A 25,108-nucleotide genomic window follows, 5' to 3' on the forward strand; every position below is an offset into this window, starting at 1 on the left:
GGGGGCTCTCCTGGGACGGGCGGTCCTGGGAGGGTGGCTCCTGGTCAGCTGACCTGACCATCCCGTGGTCCTCGGGTGGTCAGGAGACTCGGGCCGAGGTCAGGTGCAGCTGCCAATGACCCTGAGCAAGTGACTTCCCCTTTGGGGGAGGCTGGGTGGCAGCAGAGATCCCAGCCTCAAGGCCTCCGCTTTTTGCGTCCACTTGTTGCCTCCAAGGCTCGGTTTCCTCACCTGTCAACAGAGGATCCCATGGCTCTGCCCAGTGCACTTCGGGAGCGAGCGGGGACAGCCCCGAGAAACTAGAGGCCCCAGCAAGGGTCCCGGAGGGAAGCAGCGCGCGCGAGCGGAGCTGGGGCCTGGGAAGCGCAAAGTCATCGCCGGAAGGGAAGTGGGCGGGGCCGTGGAGGAGCCCCGCCCCCGGCCCTGCCCTCCCGCCCGGTGGTCCAGGGGCGGCCAGACCCAGCGACCCACAGCCCCGGTGTGTTCCAGTCCCATCCCGCACGCACCGGGCTTTCTTGCACCTGTGGCAGGATGCGCGCCCTTCTGCCGTCCCCTCCCCCTCGCCCTAGGAGCTCCGGGAGGGGGAATCGAGGGAGGACGATCAGCACACACCACCTGGCCCGTGTCAGCCCCTCCTGCTGCCGCGCAGGCTGAGGGCGGAGACTCAATAAACCGACCGCACGAGGTCATGAAACAGATTGGGAAATACTTCTTTTTTTCAAAGATGATAAAGGAGTAGAGGGCAGTTAAAAAAAAAAAAAACACCTTCCATTTCTGCATCTGAGCTTCCTTGCCCGGCAGACAGTCCTTCCTTGCATCTGACTTAAATGCATCAAGCTCTATTTCAGTTGATCTGTGTGTGTGCGCGTACTCAGCCCTATCTGACTCTTTGTAACCCAATGGACTGGAGCCTGCCAGGCTTCTCTGTCCACGGGATTCTCCAGGCAAGAATCCTGGAGTGGGTTGTTATTTCCTCCTCCAGAGGATTATCCTGACTCAGGGAGCGAATCCATGTCTCCTGAGTCTCCTGCATTAGCAGGTGGGTTCTTTACCCATGAGCCACCTGGGAAGCTCTGATCGACTTCAGGGGGATAAGCAGCAGCACACTCATTGGAAAAGACCCTGATGCTGGGAAAGATGGAGGGCAGAAAAGGGTGACAGGATGAGATGGTTGGATGGCATTATTGACTCAATGGACATGAGTTGGAGCAAATTCCAGGATAGTGAAGGACTGGGAAGCCTGGTGTGCTGCAGGGTTGCCGTGGGGTTGCAAACCGTGGAAGATGCATGAACGACCGAATCACAACAATATGTTTAGTGCGGGCTCGCAGCTCCACCAATGAACGTCACGTGACTGGACTTATCTGTGCCTTGATTTCTTCGTCTGTGGAAAGGAGATAATTAAGGAGCACCCATTTCATCAGATTGTCTGATGCAACCAGTTAATGCATACAAAGCACTTAGGAAAGAGCCTGATGCCTGTGGAGGGGGACACAAGTCAGCTGTCTAATCAAAAGAACCCAAAGCAGGGTCTGGCAGGGCTGGTTGAGTTCCCAGGCTCACAGCAGCATTATTCACAACAGCCAAGAGGTGGCAGCAGCCCAGGTGTCTGGGGACAGATGAAAAGATAAACAGTGAAACGCTATTCAAGCTTTAAAAGGAAGGACATTCTGACACATGCCGCAACACGATGACCCTTGAGGATCTTATGCGAAGTTATGTAAGCCAGTCACAAAAGGACAAACACTGTCCGTTGGATTCCACTTGTATGAGCTACTTTGAGTGGTCAAGTTTAGAGAGATGGGAAGTAGACTGACGGATGCCAGGCTGGAGGGAGGCTGAGAAAGGGGAGGTCGTGTTTAATGAGTATGGCGTTTCAGTGTTGCAAAGTGAAAAAAGTCCTGGAGCTGGATGGTGGTGACGGCTGCGTAACAGCGTGTGACTTACTGCCACTGCACTGTGGACTTACAATGGTCCAAACGGGGCATTAGGTTACGTGGATTCTACAACAGTAAGAAAAGTCACCTGTCATTTCCAAGCAGACGGAAGGCATGGGGTGTCCGGGGCCTCCCAAGTCCTGGGTTGCATGCAAAGAGCAGACCATAGCTCTGGGCCAGGTGTGGGGGCACTTGACGTCTGGGCTGGACTTGGGGGGGTCTGCTGGAGTCCACCCCTGCCTGCTGGCCTCCTGCCAGGTGGAACCGGCCTGCAGCCTGAGCCCCAGCCCCCTGGGGAGGAGGGTAATGGGACAGCAGCTGACCAGGGACACTCCCAGCTCGCATCTGATGCTCATTTCCTGCTGAGGGTGGAATTCTTGGCTGGCCTTTGGCTCCTTCTGGAAGTGTCTGGTCTCCTGAGGACTGTTTCCTCATCTGTCAAGAGGGAGTAAGAATAGCTCCTGCCCCCTGGGCCCCACTGACGGTCACACCCCTTGGCTCTCCACGCAGCCCTATTGTTAGAGGGTTGCCCTTGAGCTGGGGGCTTCACGGACATGACCCTTGACCCTCATGCCAGAACTCAGGGAAAGGGGAAGTGACTGCCACAGGAGGGCGAGGCAGCGTCTCCCATGCCCCGGTTGCAGCCTGGAGCTCGGGTGGGGCCCCAGGGAGGGAGGGAGGGCATCATGGCAGCTGGGTAAGGGGGTGCCTAGCCTGCCCAGGCGTGTTCTTCCTGGCCCTGCCCGTCAGAGTCTGGAGCTCTGAGTGGGTGGTGGGTCTGTGAGCCTGACGCCGTCCCCTCCTCCATGACCCAGAGCACTCTGGATTCTCCAGCGATTTCCCAATCTGGGGTTAGAAAAGGAGGCTGGCAGGGAGGACTGGGGATTGCCCAATGAGGCCACAGCAGACAGCCACGGAGGCAGTGAGCCAGGACCCCTTGGGTCGTGGCCTCATTACCCTCTCCGGCTGGATGGACTTGCTGTGGTTGGGGGCAGTCCTTCAGTCTTCCACTCGACGCACTGGGAGCAGCTGGAATGACCCCCTGTGACTGTTGTTTCAGATCTAAAAAATGTCACCCCTGAGGCCACAGGCGAGAAGGGGCTAGAGTCTGGCTTACTCCAGCCTCCTGAAGCCCCCTCTTCCCACAACAACCCCCCAACCCCCTCCTACACTGTCCAGAGACAGGATCGATGCCCAAGCCCCAAACTGGCCCCTGGCCGCCTTTCCCAAGGAGGAAGAGGAAGTTCTCAGTTCCAAGGGGCACCCCCATCTCCCCCCTGCCTTGCCCACTTGGCCGTGCCTCCCGGGCTGCAGAGCTTTGTGCCCAGTTTCCCGGGGGACCAGGGAACCAGAGGGGAGGGGGAGGGGGCCACACAAAAGGGAGGGAGGAGCAGAAGCTCTGTTCAGGAGCAAAAAGGAAGCCAGTGCCCAGACGGGAAATTCCTGAGCTGCAAGGTCCTTTTCAGAGGGCAGGAATTTCTAGGATGTGAAACAAGGAAGAGGTCCTCTTCCCCAGCTCCCCTCCGGCCCCTTGACTGACCCAGAGAAACAGGCCTCAGATGGGAAACTGAGGCCCAGAAAGCAATGTGACCTGCTGAAGGCCACACCAAGTGAGGACAAAGCCAGGCTGAGTGAGACTCAAGCCTGAGCTGTTGGGACCCCCAGCTGGTGCCTTTAGGAGCATGGGCTGACCCAGCTTGGGTCCCAGAAAGGGAAAGCGCTTCAGTGGGAGTCCTGCAGGCCTGGCTGTGGGTTCGGACCCCCATTTACTGCCTGTGTGACCTCGGGCAAGTCACTCACTTTTGTGAGCCATTTCCCCTTTTTAAGGAAGCCTGGGCAATGAGAGTGTATGCCAGGCACCAGCGCGGGTGTTCTGTCAAAGGCTGACCAGCACCCGGTCCCTTAGGGAGCCTCCTCCCCAAGGATGTGTGTGGCCACAGTGACCCTCAGGGTGTGAACACCCTTTCTGGAAGGGGTGATCCTCCGAGCGGTCAGCCTCAGAGTTAGGTGGGACAGTCCCCAGTACCCGGCGGGAGGAAGCGGACTCCCCACAGTTGGGGGTGAGCTGGGTTGCTAGGAGGTCCTCTGAGCTGCCCGAGGTGCTGGCTCTGTGATGCTTGAAAGTGGTTCTGAGCGCAGAGCCCCTTCCAGTCAGCCAATCAGAAGCTGTTGTCGGACAATGGATCAGCACCGAACCCATACTGTCCGCTGGGGGGTGCGGGTCTGGGGCCCCACTCAGGCTCGGCCGCACCCAGCCCCGACACCCCGCCCAGGCTGGTGGGAGAGAGTGAGCCCTTCCCGGACACCCCAGCTTGGCAGGCTTCGCCTCAGGGGGTGCACGCGCGGCCCCGGGCGCGGGGACCCGGGCAGCCCCCCATCACACTCTCTCGGCTTTGGCCTCCGCCCGGGGGTTTTCCGCGGGACGGCGGGCGGGGCGGGCCGGCCCGACGGGGGTGGAGCCTGCGTCTATTTCAGGCGGCGCCCGGCTCTGAGGCGACAGGCTCGGCCGGGACACAGTAAGTGACCTGCGCTCGCGGTGCGTCCGGTGCGTCCGCCCCAAACTCTCCGCGCGGCTGCCCAGCCGCCCCGACGCGACCCGCGTCTCCGGCCCAATCCCGCTAGGGGGTGGCTGGCGCGATGGAGGGAACCCCGGCGGAGAACCCCAGGTCTTCCTCAGCCCGCCCTTCTAGGGAAACTGAAGCCTTAGGGCTCAGCTGCTGCGTCAGGGTGCAGAGGGTCGAGTTAGATGCTCCCAGCGGAGGGCTCGGTCCTGGGAAAGCCGGGAGGAGGGGGCTGTGGGAAGGGGCCCTAGTGTCCCTTCCTTTGCAGTAGGAGGGGCGGGGGTGGCCCAGGGCGGGGTGGGGGCGCCTGGCTGTATGACAGAGGCCGAGTCACTTCACCTGCCGAGCTCGAATGTCCTCACGTGCAGGGACCAGGGAGGCTGGCCTGGACCTCAGCCCTGACCCGGGGGAGGAGAGTGAGTGTGTGTGTGCCCGCATAGAAACTGGGGGAGCTGGGCGGACCAGGGAGGTGCCCCAGGCTGTGGCCACACGGTGTGACTCGGAGCATACCCCTTCCTGTCTGAGTGTGCCCAGCCACTGGCCTCGGCTGAAAGGAATGCCTCTCCTGCCCTCTTATGCTGTGTCCGGCCACCAGGGTTAGCCTGACAGACCCTGGGACACAAGACTCAGACCCTCACTGAGGCCTGGCCAGGGGCCAGCATATGCGGCTGTGTGCTCCCCTCACAGCCTCCTTTCAGCAGCACTGTGAGGAGGGCTTCTCCTCCCCATTGCACAGATGGGAAGACTGAGGTCTATGAAGGCAGGGTGGTGTCTGGTCTACACCCTAGTGGATGGTACAGCCAAGCCCACAGTGGTCTCTCTTTCTGCTGCACCAGCGGCCTCAGAGTGAAGGCCTGGGCGGGGGCCAAAGGGGCTGCTGCGGACCTTGGCGCGGGAGGAGATTTTGTGTCCCAGAGCCGAGGAGGAGGTGGTGATGCCCTGCAGGGACCTGCAGGAACCAGGTCTGGAGGCTGGCGGGAGCCTGGCACGCCTAGGGACGGAGGAGGCGGGGCAGTGAGGCAGAAGTGAGGCCGGTGGGTCCACAGCCACCCGGGAGGGCCCTCCTCCTCCCCTGGCAGCGGGGGGAGGGGCTGTGTGTGCGGGGAGAGGTGGGGCCTGGGCCCAGGGTGAGGCTGAGCGGCCCTTGCCAACCAGCCGGATCACCTCCTGTGGGTGCCTGGCATGAAAGTGACATGGATTGGGAGGGATGCTGGGGGAAGGGATGGGCAGGGCAGAAGTGCCCAGTGGCCTTGCACCTGGGGACCCTGGCTTTGGGGCTCCCAGGAGGACCCTCAGCTTGGTTCTGGAGGGGAACTCGCAGTCCAAATGGCACCGGCTGGTAGCTGAGACCCCGCAGTGTAGGACTCTGCCCCCGGTATCTGGTGAGGCTGTGGGAGGAGAGAAAGCCCGGCTTCCTGGCCACTGAGTGGCTCTGGTCAAGCTCGGGGCTTTGGGAAGCGTTCCTGGGAGGATGGGCGAAGGTGGCTGGGCTGGTGGGAAGGCAGCAGGGGCTGTGGAAAGTCTCAGGGGCCTAATCCCACCCGCTACCCCACCTCCTGCCGCCTCAGTTCCCCTTTCTGCAGGGGTGGATCACCCTGTGTGCCTCGCAGGGCTGCTGCAGGGCCGAGTTGAAGCCGTGCTGTATGAGTCACGACTTGGTGTATTTACTCTTGGGTGGTGGGGCAGGCCCTGTTATGGGTCACCCCAGTTACCAAGGAGGCCCCTTCCCCTCTGCTCCCCTTTCCCAGCCCTGCCCCCCTCCCTTCCTTAGGGTCAGCCGCGTTCCCCTCCACCCATCCGGGCCTGGCTTCCCCCACGGTCAAGGCGCCGGGGTGGGTGCTGCCTCTCTGGCTGGTGGCGGTGCCCAGTGCCTGGTGAGCTGAGTTCCAGGCTGTTGACCATGGGGGCGTTTTAAGCGTCTGTGAGCTAGTTACTTGAGATGAGGAAAATAGCACCCTTCCTGGAAGGCAGTGGGGAGTGACGGGATGGGCACTCAGGAAGGGCCCAGGAAATGGAAGCTTCTGTGGTGGTGTCGTCACCCCAGTTGGGGAGCAGGCAGGGTGCGGTGGAGCTGCGAAGCTGGAATTTCCTCTCTGAGCTGCTGTGTGACCTCAGACAGGCCTGCGCCTCCTTGGGCCGCTTGTCCCTCCAACCTGGGAAAGGGCTTCAGGGGGCACTGTGGTTTCTGTAGACCTGAGCCCCAAGGTCATAATCGGTGTCTGGCCCTGCCTGCCTCGTGGTCCCAGTGGGAGCAGCCCTGTTTCTGCTCATCGCGTTCCTCTGGGACCCCAAGCCACACGAGTCAAGAGGAGAACCCAGCAGAACGGAGGATGGGGCTGCGCCTGGATTCCTGCCTCAGCCCAGCCCCTAGCGCCCTGTGACTGTTCTGGACCTCGGTTCTCACTCTGTGCAATGGGCCAGCAGCCGAGCTCTGCCCCCTCCCTCAGGGTCCCCGGGGAGGTGGCCCCAGACAGGGACGAAGAAGAGGCCGGCAAGAAGAAGTCGAATGTCCTGGCCACCCAGCATGGCTTCTTCACCAAAGGGAGGAAGAAGGGTCAGCCCAGCTTAGCAGAGACTGAGGGTGAGCCTGAGTCCAGTCCGCAGCCGCCTGCCCAGCTGCCCACAGGTAGGCGGGAGCCCCTTCCCCAGGCGGGCAGGATCTGTGTAGGATGGGGGCTCATTGCAGTGGATGCCCCAATCAGCCGGGACAGAGGGGGCAGGGCACGTGGGCGTCGAAGGGCCTCCCCTCCCTGCTTTCATCTGCTGCCCCCTGATCTCAGGATCTGAGCCTGGTGTCCCCTGCCCGGGCTGGGACACCCCGCATGTTTTGGGGGTCTCGGCCCCTGGGAGGTGACCGGGGCGGGGGGCGGGTCTCAGAACCCCAGGCCGCGCTAACGCCGTGTTCTGGCCGCAGTGGAGGAGCTCAAGGCCGACCTGGAGCGCGGGCGGCTGGAGGCGGCGGGGCCGCTGCTGGCGCTGGAGCTGGAGCTGCAGGAGGCCGCGGCGGCGGGCCTCGCGAGCGAGGAGGAGCTGGTGCGGCGCCAGAGCGAGGTGGAGGCGCTGTACGCGCTGCTGCGCGACCAGGTGCTAGGGCTGCTGCGCCGGCCGCTGGAAGCGGCGCCCGAGCGGCTGCGCCAGGCGCTGGCCGTGCTGGCCGAGCAGGAGCGCCAGGACCGCGCGGCGGCGGCGGCGGCGGGGCCCCCGGGGTGCCCGGGGCTGGCGGCCACGCGGCCCCGAGGCTGGCTGCAGCTGTGGCGGGACGGCGTGGCGCAGGCGGCCGCGGAGCGCCTGAGCCGGCGGCCGGCCGCGGACGCCGAGGGCCGCACGGAGGCCGAGCGCGCCTTCCTGCACATGGGCCGCACCGTGAAGGAGGACCTGGAGGCCGTGGTGGAGCGCCTCAAGCCGCTCTCCCCCGCAGACTTCAGCGTGGTGGCCGCCTACGCCGAGAGCTACCACGCGGAATTCGCGGCCCAGCTGGCGGCCCTGACGCAGTTGGAGCTGTGCCCGCGAGACACCTACATGCTACTGGTCTGGGTGCAGAACCTCTACCCCAAGTGAGCCCGGGCGCGGGGTGCCGGGCGGGCGTTCCCTAGGCAGGCAGGGCCTGGGTCTCACCAAGAGCAGGGAGTCCGCTGGAAGAACGGCCCAGGCGGGCCTGGAATCAAAGGGGCAGGGCCTCCGATGGGTCTGCTTTGCCCCGGGAATCCTTAGTCTCTCCGGCCTTAGCTGCATCCCACAGTTGGGGAAACTGAGGCACAGAGAGTGGGGGCTAGGACTTCATCTTTCTTTCCTGAGTTTCCAGTCTGGGTTAGGGGGTGAAGCCGCCTGTGATTAAGAGTCAGGAAGGGCTGTGGCCAGGAGCAGGGGCCCTGACCTGGCCTGGGTCAGCCCAGGAAGCCAGCTCGGAGGAAGAGGTGCAGGATTCTACATGCCGCAGGAGGCAGGGGCTCTCTGCTCTGGGGCCGCTGACAGTCTAACAGAAGTAAGGGAGTGAGGCAGGGGGGAGCGAGGACAGGCCGGGACAGGGAGAGGCGGGGTGGTGTTCCCAGCAAAGCGAGCAGCCCTGCATGGCCCAAGGCTGAGCTGGGAGGCCTTCTGGGAGCAGTGTGGTTCAAAGCAGGCCGAGGGAGCAGTCCCAGGCAGGATGGGGGGCACTGGGCCTGTTGGGGAAATCCCCACTGTGCAGGGTGTCCCCCAGTGGCAGAGCTGAGTTCTGGCCACCGAGGCCTGGAGCTCTCAGTTTGGGAGGCGCCTGGTGCTGCCGTGGAGAATCCCTGGTACCAACTGGATTCAGATCCGGGGATCCCCTGATACACCCAGACCCCATGCATCCCTGAGCATGTTGCTGCCAGTATCTTGGCTTTCTCTGCCCACCGAAGCTGGATAAGAAAATCTGGAGACAGAGGCAAGAACACAGCAGGCTCCTGCCTCCAGAACTGTGTCCCTGGCTCCATGAGGAACCTAGGGGATCCTATAGCTGGGGGCTCGCAGTGTGTGGTTGGAGATGAACAGAGGGGTAAGGATCCTGCGTGCTTCTCCTCACGCTGTTTCAAAACAAGTCATCAGGCTGGCGTTGGGTAGCCCAGTAATTTGGGGCTGGCAGTCTGCTGGCCCAGTCGTTGGGTCCGTTGTCTTTTGTGGGCTGTAGTGAGACGTTCTTTCTATAATGCAGAGGAGAGAAAAACTCGAAGAGGTGGTTTGCAGAGAGGGTGCTGTGAAGTTGAGCCCCAGATACAGGATGTTTTGAGGGGACTATAGGTGCAGCATGTAATTCTCAAATGAGGTTTAATCTTTTGATAAAGAAACTTAGTTACAGACGGCAGATCAGGAACAGGTCAAGAACTGGAGGGAAAAAACAGCACGACACCTCTTTTTTCTTCTTTTTTCCCTTATTTTCCTGCAACAAGCATGTCCCTCATTTGATCAACCTGGGTGGGGAGAGACTTAACCTGCAGTGTGGATCGGCTCGGGGCTGGCCCCGCTTGTATCATAAAGCCTGCAGGAAGCCTGGAGGTGTAGACCCTGTAAGCGATGTCTGAGGCTCTCAGGGATGTTAGTGGTCTCGGTTGGTGCTGGTGGGTCAGCCTCCAGCAGGGGCCCGATGAGGACGAGGTTGGGGTGGTGAGTAAGGAGTCAAGGAGGGCAGGGAAGCTGGCCCGGGGCAGGGGATGCCAGAGAGTCCCGCCAGCCGAGCGGGTTCCTTCTTGTTGGTCCTGACTCACCAGGAAGTGCCGGGCCTGTCCCTTCTGCCCCTCCACCTTCCTGTCCTGGTGACCTCTGGGGCTTTAACCTGGGGCCCCGTGGGGTCAGTGCAGCCTGACCTGAGCCCTGAGAGGAGGAGACCCGGGTGGCTCTGTGGAGGTCCCTGTGGCCAGAAGTCTGGGGAGCAAAGGGACACAGCGCATCCAGGCTGGTGGGGCAGGGGTGCTGGCAGCAGAAAGGGCTATTCTTGAGCCTCCGGGCAGACAAAGGCCCTAAGGAAGTGCCAGGGCTGGGCAGTCCCCAGGGGGCTCTGGGACCCAATGGAAGCGCCACAAGGATGGGTGGATATGCCTCCGTCCAGGAAGAGGTTGGGGAGGGGCAGACAGCCCCTCCTGCTGGGACTGGCCCTCCTCTGGGGGCGGCAGAGCGGGTCTGAGGGGAAGGCAGGGCAGGGCTGGTGGGATGCAGTGGGAGCACGGTGGGGGATGGTGGGAAGGAGACAGAGGGTGAGAAGGGGAGGGGGAGCCCTCGGAGCAGGGCCATCAGACCGGAAATGCGGTTCTGCCGCAGCAGGGGGAGGGGGCACTGCTGGAGGCAAGGCAGGGAGCCTGGAGGAGGGTCCTTCAGTGTGCCAGGCGGGAGATGGGGGCTGGGCCGTGGGGTGCCTCTGGCCGGGTGCCTCGAGGCTGATGGGTGTCAGGAGCATGACCTGGAGTAAGAGTGGACGCAGGGAGAGAGTGAATGGAGGCAGGGTGATCCGGGGTTCGGGGCCTGGATGGAAACGAGATGGAGAGGCAGGGGTGGGAGGCACTGGAGGGAAGGCAACTGGGCTGTGCAGGGCTCTGGCCAGGACGGGGGGGGGGGGGGGGGGGGTGGACAGCTCTGGTTTTCCTCACGCCAGCCGCTCTGCCCACAGCGACATCCTCAACAGCCCCAAGCTGTCGCCCGAGCTGCAGGGAGTCAGACTGGGGACCCTCCTGCCTCAGACCCAGATCCGGCTGCTAGAGGCCACGTTCCTCTCCAACGAGGTGGTGAGTCCAGGGCCAGTGCCGGGCGGGGTGAGGGGGGGCGAGCAGGGAACCTGGCAAGGACGCCCCCGTGGGCTTCGCCCTACCCTGAGAGGGCCCTTCCTCCCCTCCAGGCCAGCATAAGGGAGCTGACAGCCCGAGCTCTGGAGCTGGAGTCGGAGCGCTGGACCAAGGATGAGGCCCCACAGAGGCTGGACGGCCGCTGCCACAGTGAGCTGGCCATCGACATCATCCAGGTAGCGCCCGCTGCCCGCCCACACTGGCCTCATCCCTGTGGGCAGATGCGCCTGCCACTGGGCACACACCCCCTTGCCCCATGTCTTACCCATGGCCACCCCTGCCCCAGCCCTAGAGCAGGTGGGCTTCTGCTCAGTTTCACCCCCACCTCCACCCCTGCAGATCATTTCCCAGGGCCAGGACAAGGCCGAGAGCATCACCCTGGACCTGGGCACGCAGATAAAGCCCTTGCTGTTGGAAGAGCTGGACAGGTTCCTCAGGAGGTGGGTGATGGGCATGCATGCCCAGAGCGGGGCTGGGGGCTGAGGTGTCCCTGCCGCCCCCTCTCTCAGAGCCCCAGGCCCTCCCTTGGGCCCCAGGTGGGGATGTTAGCTAGACCAGCGCCCCCTCCCGGCCACTAGGGTGTCTGTTATTATGAGCAGGAGTCCTTGTCCCCCTTGCATGACCCACCAGGGCGCTGAGAGCCTCAGGTCATCTGACCCCCACCCACCCCCGACCCCGCTCAGCAAAGCCCCGGGAAGAGCAGCCTCCAACTGCAAAGACGCCCCCCAAGGGACTGAGGCCCTGGCCCCCCTTCAGGTGATGCCCCCGGTGCGCGCCCCGAGTTCTCTTGGCTGCCCGCCTCCCCTCTTCTGCCTGCAGGTCTAGAGGGGCCTGGGGCTCTGCAGCGCCCTCTCCAGGAGCTCTGCAGGGGCCCTGGCCGCGCCGGGCTGAGCGTGTGAAGCCAGTTCCGGGATGCCTACTGCGCCCGCCGTGTGCCGCGGGGGCCGCGTGTGGAGCGGGAGGCTGGCCGGGCGGCTGCGAGGCTGCCCTTGTCCCAGTGTTTCTGCTGCTCCTACGTGTGCCCTTTCCCTTCCACCAGCTACCAGCGCGCCTTTGATGAGTTTCTGGAGCGATGCAGACAGCTGCGAAATTACAGGGCCAATGTCATCGCTAACATCAACAACTGCTGCCCTTTCCGGTAAGGGCGCTGGGCAGTGTGGGGAGTTACTGCGGCTGCCTGCCTGCGTTGGTGGGGGGAGAGCCGGGACCGGCGGGTGGGGAGGGTGGGAGGGGGCGGGGGTGCAGAGGGGCGGGCCGGGGGGAGGTGCCTGGGATGGGGGAGGAGGAGCAGCCTAAGCAGCGATGTTGAATTAAAATGAGCAGCTGGAGAGGAAATGCCCGGGCTTACAGGGCAACAGCAAGCATTTGTCTAGTGCTGGCGGGTCAGGCGCTCTCGCAAAGGGTTTCATTTATCCTGTCAGCAACCTTGTTAAGTAGATACACTGACTGTGTCCATTGAACCATGAGCACCCTGACTATGGAGAGGCTGAGCCACTTGTCCTCAGTTAGGATGTGGTGTTAAGCAGGTGTTAGGTGGGAAGGCTGGGTCCCGCCTAGGGAGCCTGGATGGAGTGCCTTGGTCTTGCTCCTGCTGGGACAGGGGAGCCAGGGAGGGTTCTAGAGCGATAGTTTAAGGAGATTCGCCTGGGGCTCCCGGGCTGTCTGGATTTAGGGCTGCAGGCTGGATGGGGCTGGCGTGACCTCCCTGCCTCCTGTGCTTCCAGAACGTCTGTGGAGCAGAGGTGGCAGACACCACCAGACCTCCAGAACTCCCTGCTGAGGCCCCTGAATGAGCTAAAAAGCCATGGCTTTGATACTCTGCTCCAGAGCCTGTTTGGGGACCTGAAGGTAGTCCAGCCTCCTGCCCCGCGGCACGTGCTGAGTCTAGTGCGGGGTTTACTGGGGCAGGGCCTGGGGGGTCGGCAGCACGTGCTGAGTCTAGTGGTGGGGGTGCTGGGGAGGGCCTGGGAGGGTGGGGTGGGGCATTGGGCAGCAGAAATGAAGACCTGGCTGGAGGAAGTCTCAGCATTGGGCAGATACAAGGAGGCTGGTGGCCCCTGTGATGTTGAAGTCACCCCCTCCTTCAGCCTCGGGATTGCCCTGGGGTGCAAACAAGAAGCCTCAGAGCCCCTCCCTGTTTGGACTCCACCTAGTCCTCAAGCTTGCCTGTAGTTTCCCCTGACGCCCCCAGGCCCTCCTGCCGGACCCTGCCTCCCAGCCAGGACACTCAGAGCCTCTGGCGGCTCCCGCCACATCTGCGGGGGCCAGGGCATCCCCAGAGACCCTTAGTGCCTGTACCCCAGGAGGAGGCCGGGGTCCTAGGGGAGGGAGAGGGGGCACTCCTGCCTGCCATCCGGGGGAGCCCCCCTTCACCCCAGTGCCCTCCGGCTGAGGGTGGCCAGGCGGTGACCCTGGATGACTCGGCAGGGTCATCATCATCATAGGCCCAGCCAAGCACAGGGCTGTGTTTATGCAGGAATTTATTTATTTAAGGAGGGAGATGGTGGAGAAGGCCTCAGGGCAGGCAGATGGCAGTCCTGGCTGGTCAGCCTTGGAGAAGGGGACGCAAACCCGGCCTCCACTTCCTGCTGGAGCGCCCAAGCAGTCTTTAATATAACCCGACCCCTGTCCCGGCCCCGTGTGTGTCTGTGCGTGCGTGTCTACTGGGCAGGCCCTTCCTCTGCCGGGTGTGGCCACACAGCCTGACTCTCTCTTGTAGCCGCTGTTCAAGAGGTTCACACAGACCCGCTGGGATGCCCCCCAGCAGATCCTGGAGGAAATCATCTCCGCCGTGGCCGAGAGGATGCCCGAGTTCTCAGAGCTGCAGGACTGCTTCCAGGAGGTGAGGGGGTGCTGGGCTGCCGGTGGGGGGACACGCAGGCAGGCGTGTGTGTGGGCACACCCGGATGTGCTTTTTCGCTCTGGCATCCGCCCCTCCCTGGACCTGGCCTTCAGGGAGGTGGTGGGTTCCCATGGCCCTGCTCACTTGCCCACCCAGGAGCTCCTGGAGGCGGTCCACCTGCACCTGGTGAAGGAGTACATCACCCACCTCTGCAAGCGGCGCCTGGTCCTCAAGACGGCGGAGCAGCAGCAGCAGCTGGCGGGGCTCGTCCAGGCCAACGCCCAGCACATCCAGCAGTTCTGCGCCCAGAATGTAAGCCCCCGCCCACCCCCCATCCTCCCATTACGGTGGGCTGCCCTCCTGCTCCAAGCTCTTCACGGGTAGGATAGCCCCTCTGGGCCTCTCCAAACCTGATGAGGTCTGACCTGAGCCTCTCTGGGCCCCCGGGCGCGCTTCCGGGCAGGGCCAGCCTCTCTCAACAAGCATGTGCCCGCAGGGCTCCCCAGCCACCTGGCTGCACCACGCCCTCCCCACGCTTGCCGAGATCATTCGCCTGCAAGACCCCAGTGCCATCAAGATCGAGGTGGCCACGTACGCCACCTTGTACCCTGACTTCAGGTGAGAACCGGGGCCTCCAGGACCCGGGGAAGGCAGCGTGGTCCCGTGGTTCCCCGCTGTGGTTGGAGCCTTGGGGCAGGTGCAGAGTGAGTCCCTGAGGGTGGACAGAGCGCAGATAGATACTGGCCACTGTGCCCAGATCTTTACAGCGGCTGTTCACTCGGTCCTCGCTGCCGCCTGCTGGGGCTGACACTCTTCGTCTCCGTCGTCCAGATGGGACCTGGGGGGTGTGAGGAATGTGTCCAGGGTAACGCTCTGGTCAGTCGTAGAGCCGGGACAACAAAGCCAGGCATCCGGCTCCACACCGCATGAGCCTTTCCTTCAGAGGGGGATCCGAGACCAGAGGGACCAGGGACCTGCTGGAGGCCGTGGCACGTCCGTAGTGAAGCTGGGGTCCGCCGGTCAGCCTAGGGGTCCTCCGAGGCTTGACCTGTGTCCTGGGGCCTCTGTTCTAGAGTGGAGGCTCAATCCCTGACTGCCTGAGGATCTGGTGAGCCAGGGCAGCGGTCTCTGTGGGTTGAGTCCTCTGGTGTGGTCGGCCTGTCCCAGCATAGCCTGGTCCAGCTGCTGGCTGATCTGGTCCACCTGTTCAGCTGCCCATCTACTTACACACTCGCCCCTCCATCTACCCATCATACAGGCCCCTGCTTACCCATCTGGACGCCCATCTAGCTATCCAGCCATCTGGTCACGCACTCATCTACCCATCTGTCCGTCCTTCCATCTATCCATCCATCCACCCATCTAGTCATCCACCTGGCCCCCTATCGTCAATCCATTCACCGATCCTTGTATCCACCCAGCCCGCCAGCAGTTATCAAGTGGTCTCCTACTAGCTACCCGGCTCTGTTTAGGCACCAGGATGCAAGGAGGTACAAGGCACACCAGGCCTTCTGACAGACAGTCAGATGAGGGTTAGCAATGATGAGGTCATCCGGCGAAGGAGTACTATTTGCAAGTTTTAAAGATTGTTTAACCAAGGTTGTGAGTGGCGGGAGGTCCTGACTTTAGAGCTGGAAAATCCTCTCTGGGGAGGTGACTTGTTCTAAGTTTTACTGTTTACTTTTGGCTGTGCTGGGTGTTTGCTGCTGCGTGAGCTTTTCTCTAGTTGCAGCAAGTGGGGACTGATCTCGAGTTGCAGTGCCCGGGCTTCTCATGGTAGTAACTTCTCTCATTGCGGAGCGCGGGCTTGAGGGCTCATGAGCACAGGCTCAGTAGCTCTGGTCCATGGGCTTAGCTGCTTGGTGGTATTTGGGATCTTCCCAGATCAGGGGTGGAACCCGTGTCTCCTGCACTGGCAGGTGGCTTCTTGACGGGAGGTGACATGTTAGCTAAGTGCTAAGGGGTGAGAAGGAGCTGGTTACCTCAAGAGCCTGGGGATGAGCATTCTCGGAGGAACAGCCAGTGCAAAGGCCGGACCGGGCAGGAGCTTGGCACCCTCTGGAGGCACTGTGGCCCATGCCGCCCAAGCGCAGTGGGTTAAACAGAGTAGGGCACACTCGTGGGCAGGGGGGTTGGCTGCTGGGCTCTGTGGCTCCAGCCAGGAGTCTGGGGAGCTGGGAAGGGGTGTGAGCAGGGGTGTTGGTGAGCAGGCCAGCCTGACAGGACCCTGTCTTTACCAGCAAGGGCCACCTGAGTGCCATCCTGGCCATCAAGGGGAACCTGTCCAGCAGTGACGCCAAGAGCATCCGGAGCATTCTAGACATCAACACGGGGGCACACGAGCCCTCCAAGGCTCTATTTTCGCTTATAAAGGTTGGTTAGCTTTTTCTGTGGCCTGACCTCCTTAGGAGCGCCTGCCGAGCATGGGACACCACTCCGTTTGGGGGCCGTCAGACCAGCACCAGCGTCACAGCCCCAGGCGGCCCCTCCGGGAGTCCTGCCTTCTGCTGCTGCTTCTGCCCAGGCCTGGCCGAGGTGTGGGCCCCTGGGCCGCTGGAACTGGACAAGCCATGATGTGTTGACCCCTCTCCTGTGGGGCAGGAGCCGTGAGGGGAAGCTCTGTGAATGAGAGTGGAGCTTGCACGCCCTTAAGGAGGGGTCAGGAGGGTGTGTGGCTCGGGGACCCAGCTCCGGGATCACCGCCTGTCCTCGAGATCCTGCCCCACCTGCCTGAGGACCGCCCTGCTCAGGCTGGGTCTCCGGCCTCCCCAGCTCCTGAGCGGGCCCGAGCCTCACCCCTCCTGCCTGCTCTGGTCCAGGGTTGCGTCGAGCCGGCCTCAGCCTGTGAATGGAGCAGAAGGAAGAGCTGGAGGAGGAGAAAGGGGAAGATGAGCTCCTGTCTGGGAAGGTGGGGGGACTGGAAAAGGGCCTTGGAGGACAGGGCAAGTGGGGCAAAGCCAGTGTCCGAGCCCCCGACCCCTCTCATTCCCCTCGGTGTCCCCTGAGGATGGGCCTGGGATGGCCAGGACCTGCTGGGTTTTCTCCGGCTCTGCCTCCCCTGACAAGGGGCCGACCCAGGGATGCCTCTGTGGGTCCTCCCCTGGAAGTCAGGCTGAGGTCAGGGCAGGGCCATCTTGACCTCTGACCCCTTGGCCTCTGGGTCAGTTCCCTGTTGCCAATCTAACAAACTTCCACAGCTTGGGAGCCTAAAACGAGAACTTGCTTTCAGTTCTGGAGTCAGCAGTCTGACGTGGGTCTGGTGGGCTGAGCCAGGCGGTTCCTCTGGAAAGTCTGGCGGGGAAGTTCCTTGCTTTTTCGTTTTTAGAGGCCAGCCTCCCATATTTCTTGACTTGTGGGCCCCTTCTGTTTCCAAAACCAGCAATGGCCTGTCAAATCCGTTTTGCATCTCAGCACTGCCCTCCTACTCGCCCCTGGTGGTGACCTTTAACCCACCAATGACCTTTGACCTACCCAGGCACTCCAGGATCCTCTTCTGATGTTAAGGTCAGCTCATTATTAATTCCACCTGACAGCCTTAATTCCTCTGCCGTGGAAACTAACATAGTCAGAGGCCCAGGGATTCGGATGTGAGCATCTTTATGGGGTGGACATTATTTTGCCCACCACAGCCTTCACCCATCCCCTGCCCTGTAGCGTGCCTTATCCTCCCCAGGAAAGCAAAGGTTCACTCACCCTCCTCGGCCTGGGGCAGTTGAGACTCAGGCGTGACCCACCCAGCCTGTGCCTGCGGGAACGCCCCTCTGTGACTGGGTTTGTAGCCGGCTCTCTTGGACTTGTCCCCCTCTTTCCAGGTACTGTGCCCAGAAATTGGCCCTTGTAAATGGTTCACGAAGGCCTTTGTACATTTGTAGAAGTTTGCAGGTTTGATGTTATTATTTTATGATAGTATGCTTTTGTATGTTTTTTTAAGAATAAACTCTTGGTTTTCATAGCTTAATATAAAGCTGATTTCAAAAGTGACTGTGGAGTGATTTCTCTTGGGAGAGGCTTTCTCAGCCTCGTGGGGTCTGGCAGACTCTGTCCCCAAGCGCCTCCTGCCCACCTCTCACCTGTGAGCGTGACCTTTGGGAGGGTCTGCTGTGGGCCAAGGCCCCTCACTTCACCCTTCAGTTTCCTCACCTGGAGGTGGTGATCACGAACCTGTCTGATTTCCCCTACAGTCCTTTACAGAAGAGGGGGACGGCGACATTTTAGCTCCATGCATCGGGCCCAGTGGGAACTGGCTCTTGTATTCCTAGAACTGACCTCGAAGGGCCCAGCTGTGATCACAGCTGGCCCCAGCTCTCCCCCACACCCCCATCCTGGCCCAGGATTTAGAGAAGGGCAGAGTCCCTGGGAGGCAAAGGGGAACCTTGGTGAACTCATTCCAGAGAGCTGGAGGCTTGTCGGGGTTGGGGCGGGGGAGGGATGACTATGCTGACGGTGGGCGGAGTCTGGGGTCCAGCTGGAAAGGCCTGGACATCAGCGGCTGGAGCCTGAAGGAAGGCCGTTTGGGATGAGATTCGGGTAGGATGGACCCACTGATCGTGGGGAGCACCCAGGGGAGGGACAGGCCACCCCAGGCTGAGCTCCAAGTGTGGGCCCTGGGCAGGTTGGAGCCTCGGGGTAGGGGATGGCCGCTGAGTTCCCCCTGTGGAGCATGGGAGGAGAGGGCAGGGGGAGGGGAGAGCTCAAGGAAGCTGAAGACCAGGGGGAAATTTTCTGATCCAGGCAGATATTCATGGACCAAAGAGAATGGATTTGGGCCCCAAAATGCAAAGTGTGCTGAGATGCACCCCCCCAGCCTCCCTGCAGCAGGGTGGGCCAGGGTCCAAGGAGAACAGAGGCGGTCAGAGACGGGGCCCTGGGGTCGGGGAGCGGGCCAGGTGGACTCCATGCTGGCGCTGTGGGGGGTGCCATCCATGCTGTCCGTGTAGGAGGGGGAGAGCCGCTAACGTCCCGCGGGGTCACCAGCTCGGGCCCCTCCACCAAGGGCTCTGCATCAGTAACTTCCTGGTCACAGAAGGAAAATTCCTTTAAGGGAAGGATTCGCCCCAGAGGCGAGGAGTGGGTCGCTGGGCAGAGGGGACAGAGGGCAGGTCGCCCTGGCCCCATCCAGGCTCCTGTGAACTGGCAGGGAGGCCACAGTCAGCGGTGGGACAAGCGTGGATGGGACCCTCCAACCCCACCCTGTCCCTGCAGGGGGGCAGTGGGGAGGGTGGCCCGGGCTCTCCCTGAAGGGCTCACATCCCTGGAGGCCCGGAAGGAACAGGGAGCAAGTTAATAAACAGTCCAGGTTCAAGTGCGGGGCAGATGGCCTGGGGTGATGCAGCGGATATGGGGGTGGGGCCGTCCCGCTGTGGCCAGGGCGGTACTCACTGGGGGGCGGGGGCTTGTGGAGGGGGCACATGCATGTGCGCAGAGCGGGGAGGGGCAGTGCCCCAAGGGAAACAGCCTAGGACCGGGGAAGGGCTCGGGTTTTAGGGAAAGAAAGAGCTCAAGGCAGGGCTGGCCGGGAGTGGGGAGTCAAGCAAGCCCCCCCGCCGAAGCGGCAGGCTGGCGCCGAGGGGGCCTTGGTTGGGGCTGGGCGTTGGGCTCCACTCACTCCACTCACTCACTGTAAAGGGGGGAGCACTAGGGACTTTGGAGAGGCCGTTTGCTGTGATTGTGACTCGGAAAGAACACTCTGGCTGCTGTAGGCAGAGCGGGGGTGCCGCAGGGAGGCCAGGGCGCCCTCGAGGAGTGCCAGGGTGCCCAGGGAGAGGCCTGGTCTGTGAGGGCTGAGACGGGGAGGTGAGGCTGGCCCAGGGCAGGGAGGCAGGGGAAGCCTCATTCCCATCCCGACGGGGACCGCGGGGCCTCCTGGCAGCCAGGGGAGTCCTGGGGGGAAGGCTGGGGTTTCTGGTTTGAAAGATGCGCAGGAAGGGAGGGTGGCTCATTAGGCTGCCCCGATCTCCCGGATCTTCCCTCGTGGTCCAGTGGCGAAGACTCAGAGCTTCTGCTGTGGGGTCATGGGTTTGGGGTCCCTTGGGTCACGGGTTTGGTCCCTGGTCATTTTTTGACCACACAGCATGGTCAAAAAATTAAAAATATTTAAAAAGAATAGACTGCCAAACCCCAAGTGTGTGGGTGACAACAGTGCCTGGCGAGGCTGACAGTCACCAGGAGCCCCCCCACAGCTACTCTGGGAGTGGGATGCCACAGCCCCTCCCGGAGGCCACGCAGCAAGATCAGTGTCCCCCTCCCCACTTCATATTGAAGTCCCGATGCCCAGTACCCGAGAAAGTGACCTCATTTGGAGACACCACCTTTACAGAGGTAATCAGCTAAAATAAGGTCATTAGGGTGGGTCCCAGCGCAATATGACTGCTGATCTTATATCAGCAGAAAGGTGAGGGACTTTTCTCATGGTCCAGTGGTTGAGACTATGCCTTCCAATGCAGGGGACGTGGGTTCGATCCCTGGACCGGGAACTAGGATCCCACATGCTTTGGAGCAACTAAGCCCTACACAGTGCAACTAAAGAACCTGCATGCCGCAACTGAGACCCAGCACAGCCAAAAGGACATCAATATGTAGATTTTAAGAGAGAGCTGGAAACACACACACATACACGGAGAACGCCATGTGAAGATGAGAGCAGAGATTGGGGCGATGCTCCTGCAAGCCCGGGAACACCAAAGGCCCCCACGGAGCCTCCAGAAGCGAGGCGAGAAGCACGAGCACATTTCTTGCCAGCACTCAGAAGGAGCACCCTCCCAGCAACTCAGTCCTGGACTTCCGGCTTCCAGAACTGTGAGACACATACTGCTGTTGTTCACCCAGTTTGTGGCACTTTGTTAAGGAAGCTGGAGCAAACTATGACAGAGGTTGATGACAAGTACACAGACCTTAGTCCTCTCACCTGATTAACGAATCGCTTCCGAAGCAGATGCCCTTTGATAAGCTTTCACACGGGGGACAGATCTCTGTCTGCACCCACTTTGAGATGTGGTCCATCTACTCACTTCTTCCCCAGGCTTTCTTGTCAGAAACTCCCAATTCTCTTTGGTGTCCTCCAGCCAAAGTGTTAGCCACTGTCTAAATTAGAGTAAATCCATCTCTCTGGCCATCTCTCCCTCTACACATAGTTGACAGCCAAGCATGTTGCTACGAGCTCTGCAGCCTGGGTGGAGGCTCCTTCACCAGCACCCTTCAGGGTCACTGCTGAGTGGGGCCGCAGTGCACTTCCAGGGAGAACCAGCGTATCCACAGACCCGCAGACAATCAGGCTTGAGTGTTTCTTACTCAACAGCCCAAGAGGCCTCAGGCATAGGCTGAGAGAAGGGAGGCGAGGCGATGCAACAGGAATTGGTGTTGGAGTCACTTTCTACTCTTATTACTGGGTTGGCCAAAAAGTTCATTTGTAACATCTTCTAGGAAAACCCAACGAACTTTTTGGCCAATCCAATGCTTGTGCCTCCTGGGCCTGCCTGAGCTTGAGTCTTTCATTCAGACCATGCGATGATGGAAAAGCTACTGGACACATCAAACCTTCTGGCTTAGTGGGTCAAACAACACTTAGCTCATGATGGGAAACTCATGCTGAGTGGTCACTGGATGTCCATGGATGGGGATTCACTCTCCACTGAATCCAAATGCACACCAGCAGTTTCTCAGAAGGAAAACAGTCAGCTGAAGAAGAGAGCGGAGGGTTGCTCCAGAGATCTGGCTGTGCTTTTCCTAAGGATGCTGTCATGAGTATTTTGAGCATCACTGGATCTGCCGGATTATAGGTGGTAATCTACACAACAGGTACAGTGGCTTGTGTGGAAGAGTGGCCTCCACCTGCAGAGCTTTCCCTTGCTCTGGTCTCTTCTTGAAACTGGCTACCAGCAGGGAACTCTGCAGATGGGTCATCTCACAGCACACCAAGATGTGTTGCTTCCAAAGTCTAAAAAGACCTACCAAGAATTTGCCTCTTTTTTTTCATGAAAGTGAAAGTCATTTAGTCATGCCCAACTCTTTGTGACCCCATGGACTATGCAGTCCTGGAATTCCCCAGGCCAGAATACTGGAGTGGATGGCCTTTCCCTTCTCCAAGGGATCTTCCCAACCCAGGGATCAAACCCAGGGCTCCATATTGCAGGCAGATTCTTTACTAGCTGAGCCACAAGGGAAGCCCTTTTTTCACAGTAGCTGGTAAAACATGCAGCAATTTGCCTTTCATCTTAGAGGGGATGTATTAAAATTCTCCAGATCAAATAATTCCCAGAAATTTAAAATCACAGGCCCCTAAATTTTTTTGGTGGGGGAGGGGTTATCACCCATCCTATAGTTCACATGTATCTTATTAACGTATCTGAAGTACTTCCTATTTCCTCTTTATCAGATCTAATCAGCATGATGTCATCAATATGGCCGACCAGTTGTAATGATCAGTTGAATAAGATCAATTCATAGAGACGAAAAATACAATGGTGGTTGTGAGGGGCTAGGATGAGGAGGGAATGGGGAGTTATTATTTAATGGGAACTGAGTTTCAGTTTTGCAAGAGGAAAAAAATTCTCAAGATAGTTGGTGGTGATGGTTGCATAACAGCATAAATGTATTCAGTGCTACTAAACTGTATACGTAAAATTAGTTAAAATGGGACATTTTATGTTATGCATACATTACCACAATGTAAAAAAGAATTTCTTTCTGCAAAAAGTAAGCTAAGCATAGATTAAAACAGAAAATTTTTGTGTTTTTGTGTGAGTGTATTTTAAAAAGTCAGTGTGTTAAGACCTTGATACTATCAGAGTAGACAAAAGATTAGCAGCGTGGCCTTCCCCTGGACATTTTTAGAAATGCAGAATGCCTGCCTTAGACTTTCTGGATTAGAATTCATAAAGGAAGAATTCCTAGGTGACTCATATGCAAATTAAATGTTTTCTTCAACATTTAAAAAAGCACCCGTTACAAATAATAAGAAAGATAGTAGAGATCTCTGTGGAATATACTGTGGCAGAGAGCAGGAGAATTTACATAGTTTAGAGGCAAGATTGTTAAGGTATACTGCTGGTCCTGCCAGGTAAAAGCAAACTGTTTCTGACGGTCCCTGATAATCAGTACAGAAAAGAAGACAGTGACGAGTCTAATAGTCACATGCCTAGTGCCAGGGCCGTTGTGATTTGCCCCAGTAAACCTGCTACATCTGGGACAGCAGATACAAGTGGAGTCACCGCCTGATTCCATTTCTCACAGTCCAGAGTCCTTCTCCCAGATCCATCCAACATCTGCACAGGCTAAGCTGGCTAGTCAGGTGTGTGGGAACGTAATAGGCATTCCCATTCCTGCTTCTTTCAAGTCTTCATGGTGGCAGTAATCTTTGCAGTTGCCCAGGGACACAGTCAGGGGTAGGACCAGGATCAAACAGTGAAGCACCAGGACACAAACTTTAAAGAGGTGCTCATCTCAGGATCACGCAAATACCAAGCCTGCACATAAAATTGGTGCCCTAGGTGCCTCACTCCTTAGATAACACTCACTCCCAGGGTCACATGAGAAAAGTGTTGGGAATTAAGACATGCACCCACCATTGGTGTGACTGTAACTTAGCACAAAATTTCTCAAGGACATTTGAATATTCATTTTTAAAAATGTATTCCATGGTTTCAAAATTATCTTGTAACTTCCTCACCAATTTGTTCTGTCCTGTGAAATTTTTAAGTTTCAATTTATATTTTTACCAGGACAGCAAGGCAACTATCGTTCAAAAGTCAAATAACAGTTCTAAGCTCAAGTCAATTCTCTGTCCCCTGCTATGTGCCGAGCCCCCCCCAACCCCACCCCCCCCAACCCCCTCCCCAACCCCAACCCCCCCCCCCCCCCCATAGGCAGCCTCTTTCACTCTACCTGTGAATTCTGGTCCTCCTCCTTGATTTTTAATTTTAAGCATTCTCTACTGAGTTGCTGTCATATAGGTCTTAAACAATTCTTTTCAAACTTGTTACTAGGCTTTTCATGGTTTTAGCCAATATTGTGAATCAGACCTTGTCCTATAAAAAATTATCTTATACGGTCCTTAGCAAAAAGTGTTAATCTAAGGAGTTTTGTACAGACATTTGTTTTCTAATCAGTGAGTTTATCAGATTGTATCATTTGTTCTAAAGGGCTTTCAGTTTCTTTGATTTTCTGAGTGAACAATCCTGCATTTGGGGACATCATACATATATATGTGCATTGCATAATCTCTGTACAAAATACACCTTGGAGAAGATTCTGGGAAGATGATAGAAGAAGAACAAGAACTCTGTCTCCCCACCTAGACAACAATCACATGGATGGAGTTTCTGAAGCAATTATTTTGGAACTCTGGAGTCTGTTGAAGGTTTGCAAGTTCTTTGCAAGTTCTGGAATATTTGGATGATAAATTTTGGTTGGTGATTAGTTTTGGGCAATTTCAGCTCTTAGCACAGTAGCGGCTACCCATCCTCCTCTCCCAGGCGTTTGGCAGCTAGCCATTTATATGTTCTTGGAGCGGCCTGCACATAGCAGGTGGGAGCTTAGGTGGGCAAAAAGGACTCTGCCTTCCAAATCCTGGGCACCTGTGCTCTGATCACTGGTGCTGTGTCTGATCACAGAGGTGCACAAAGCGGTGGCAGCCATCGTGGCTGCGCGCCTCCCTCTCCAGCTGCGGGACCCGCCCCCGCTAGGACCCGCCCCCGCTAGCTAAAGCGGCTCGCGGAGGACTCAAAGAGCCATCGCCCTTCCCACCTTCATTTTTTGCTTTTTCCATTTTTTAGGAGCCTGAACTGCATAGTTGGGGGAAATTCGGAAGTGACAGAACATACTCAGGAAAGACTCACAAAGATATTATATTCACACCTCAGGCTAATCCTCTGCACAGAGGCAGCCTGCAACAATAAAAGGAAAAACAATAACAAAACCCAAAAAACCCTGGGGAAGGAGGAAAATCTGATTTCCAGAGTTACTACATTACGATTGGAAATGCCCACTGTACAACCAAAAAATCGCAAGACATAGAAAGAAACAGGAACATACGGCCCCTTCACAGGAGAAAAGTAACCAACAGAAACTATTTCTGTAAAAGACCTGATGGCAGATAAGCTCGACCAAGACTTTAAAACAATTATCTTAAAGAAGCTCAAAGACAGGAAGATGCTAAGAAAGTCAAGGAAACAATGCGGGAACAAAATGAAAACATCAGTAAAGAGAAAACCTGAAAAGAACTCCCTCCTCCCCAAAATTCTGGGGCTGAAAAGTACAATTTGTTGTTGTTCAGCTGCTAAGTCATGTCTGACTCTTTGCAACCCCGTGGACTACAGCAGGCCAGGCTTCCCTGTCCTTCACTATCTCCCAGAGTTTGCTCAAATTCATGTCCAATGAGTCAGTGATGCCATCCAACCATCTCATCCAATTTTTCCCTGCTCTTCCTGCCTTCAGTCTGTCCCAGCAGCAGGGTCTTTGCCAGTGAGTTGGCTCTTCACATCG

The 25,108-nt window shown here is 58.6% G+C and overlaps 1 protein-coding gene across 1 annotated transcript; it reads left to right on the forward strand.

The window, feature by feature from the left end:
* Positions 1-6,684: 6,684 nt before the first annotated feature.
* On the forward strand, positions 6,685-16,594 carry LOC138095140 (tumor necrosis factor alpha-induced protein 2-like). Its single transcript, XM_068991126.1, has 11 exons — positions 6,685-7,124; positions 7,413-8,052; positions 10,617-10,731; positions 10,842-10,964; positions 11,128-11,228; positions 11,828-11,926; positions 12,513-12,636; positions 13,508-13,630; positions 13,787-13,942; positions 14,127-14,248; positions 15,871-16,594. Exons 1-11 carry the CDS (start codon positions 6,911-6,913, stop codon positions 16,010-16,012), a joined length of 1,959 nt encoding a protein of 652 aa, XP_068847227.1. The 5' UTR covers positions 6,685-6,910; the 3' UTR covers positions 16,013-16,594.
* Positions 16,595-25,108: the final 8,514 nt, after the last annotated feature.

This window comes from Capricornis sumatraensis, chromosome 19 (genome assembly GCF_032405125.1).
Source record: "Capricornis sumatraensis isolate serow.1 chromosome 19, serow.2, whole genome shotgun sequence".
Lineage (NCBI taxonomy): Eukaryota > Metazoa > Chordata > Mammalia > Artiodactyla > Bovidae > Capricornis > Capricornis sumatraensis.

Coding starts and splice junctions, on each gene's coding strand:
- LOC138095140 (XM_068991126.1), top strand. CDS start 6,911: ATGGGCCAGCAGCCGAGCTCTGCCCCCTCCCTCAGGGTCCCCGGGGAG. Junction 10,732..10,841: donor CGTTCCTCTCCAACGAGGTG/GTGAGTCCAGGG, acceptor CCTCCCCTCCAG/GCCAGCATAAGGGAGCTGAC. Junction 11,927..12,512: donor AACAACTGCTGCCCTTTCCG/GTAAGGGCGCTG, acceptor CTGTGCTTCCAG/AACGTCTGTGGAGCAGAGGT.